The 1,868-nt window shown below is 65.8% G+C and overlaps 1 protein-coding gene across 1 annotated transcript; it reads left to right on the top strand.

Annotated features, from left to right (window-relative positions):
* The first annotated feature begins 548 nt into the window (after positions 1-548).
* Positions 549-1,082, top strand: FERD3L (Fer3 like bHLH transcription factor). The gene has a single exon (XM_062178537.1). The coding sequence runs from the start codon at positions 549-551 to the stop codon at positions 1,080-1,082; it is 534 nt and encodes a 177-aa protein (XP_062034521.1).
* The last annotated feature ends 786 nt before the right edge of the window (positions 1,083-1,868 follow it).

Genomic DNA, 1,868 nt, shown 5'->3' with positions numbered 1-1,868 from the left:
CGCCGTGGCGCTGGGATACGGGACAAACAGCTCCCCGGGAGCCCCCGGCCGCCAGGGCCCCTCTTCAGGACATCATTAAAAGCGCATGCCATTTGCTTCCCCTCCCCTGGTAGACGGTGGCAAGGTTCGGGTCTCCAGCCCTGAAGTCTAGGAGAAGCCACTGCGGTGGAAAACATCTTCGCTTTGAAAACCCAGCCTGGAATTAAAGACCCGCACGAGGTGAGGAGTCTGGGGCGCATTTATCGGCTGCGGGGGGCGAGGACAGTTACAAAAGGCTCAGCAGGTAGAGAAAGAACTGCCCCGAGTGGCGCCGCGCACAGGAGCCCAGCACCGGGGGGGCCTGCGCCTTGTGGTCGTCCACGTGTCCTCCAGCGTGTCTCCCTCCATCAGCTCCGAGGACAGCGACGTGGCCAGAGCCGGCCCCGTGAGCGCGACTAATCCTGTTCCCAAGCTTGCCTACAAAGAGGAACAGGCCCCCGAGCCTTGGGCGAGGATGCCGGGCCCGACCCAAGGCTGTTAGGCAAGCCCCCTCCGCAGCCTCAAACTCCATGAGCCGCAGGGCCGCGCCCCAGCGATGGCGGGAGAGCTGCGTGGACGCCGCCGTGCTGGACTTCGTCGCGGACCTGTCCCTGGTCTCCCCGAGACGCCCTGTCCTCCGCGACCTCCCGCCGGGGGCGCCCCTCGGGGACCGAGGCCTTGCGCTCCGACAGGGAAGACCCAGGGGGCTGGCGCGGTTTGAGGAGGGGGATGCAGATGAAGGGGACGAGGAGGAGGAGGAGGAAGAGGATGAAGAGGAGGAGGAGGAGGAAGAGGAAGAAGAAGAGGGGCGCGGGAGAGGCGCCTCGCTGCTGGGCCGCCCCAGGAGGAAACGGGTGATCACCTACGCCCAGCGCCAGGCCGCCAACATCCGCGAGAGGAAGCGCATGTTCAACCTCAACGAGGCCTTCGACCAGCTGCGCAGGAAGGTGCCCACCTTTGCCTACGAGAAGAGGCTGTCCCGCATCGAGACCCTGCGCCTCGCCATCGTCTACATCTCCTTCATGACCGAGCTCTTGGCGAGCTGTGACAAGCAAACCGGCTGAGGCGGCCCGGGGCTGGGGCTGGGGCTGGGGCTGGGGCTGCGGTGCCGGCCGGGTCCCCCCCAGGGCGCGCGCGGCTGGGGTGCACCAAGGCCGGCCCCCGGGGGTGCTGTGGAAAGGGGAGCAGGGCGGCCGAGAGGCTGGACGCGTGACCTTCTCGGCCAAGTGGGCTCCGTGTCAATCGCCCTGTGTCCTCGGAAGGAGAGCGGCTGTGGAGCTGATGCCCGCCCGCGGGGGTCCCTCTCCGTGCGCCGGGCAGAGGCGAGAGCTGGGAGCGGTCTTGGCTCATCCGGTCCGCAGACGGCGGGGATTGGGCGCTGCTGTCGGGATCCCCTCTCTCCGCACTGTCTTTTTAACGGTATTAGAAGTAGCAAACCAGAGAGAGTCTTGGCTTTGTTTTAAGCCTCAAGAATGGACGTTGTGCCCTCCCCACCCGCGCGCTCCTAGGAAAGGCTTGTAGCAGAGACCTGCGACCCCGTGCGGGATTTCCGGAGAGGCCAAGCGGCTCCAGCCCTCCTGCCCAGGGCTCCCAGGCCAGACCAGGGACTAAGAGGAGATGCAGAAAAAATGGGGAGAGTCCCAGGGGACTTGGTAACCAGAATGCCACGTCCCGGAAGGGACATCCTCTCTCCAGCACTAGCTCGCTGGCTCTCTCTCCTGTCCCTTCTTCCCTCCTGGTCTCCCTCTCCCTCTCTGTCTCCTCCAGCCCCTTCCCCCACCCATCCCCCTCTCGCTCTCTCCCTCCCCCACACCACTGTGTCAGGTTTCCAGAGCGGGAACGCACGACGA

This window comes from Lepus europaeus, chromosome 20 (genome assembly GCF_033115175.1).
Source record: "Lepus europaeus isolate LE1 chromosome 20, mLepTim1.pri, whole genome shotgun sequence".
Classification (NCBI taxonomy): Eukaryota; Metazoa; Chordata; class Mammalia; order Lagomorpha; family Leporidae; genus Lepus; species Lepus europaeus.
The sequence above is the reverse complement of the archived record's forward strand: the minus strand, read 5'-3'. Positions and strand labels throughout refer to the sequence as shown.

Bases quoted from the DNA above. Each gene is read 5' to 3' on its own strand.
- FERD3L (XM_062178537.1), top strand. From the start codon at position 549: ATGAGCCGCAGGGCCGCGCCCCAGCGATGGCGGGAGAGCTGCGTGGAC.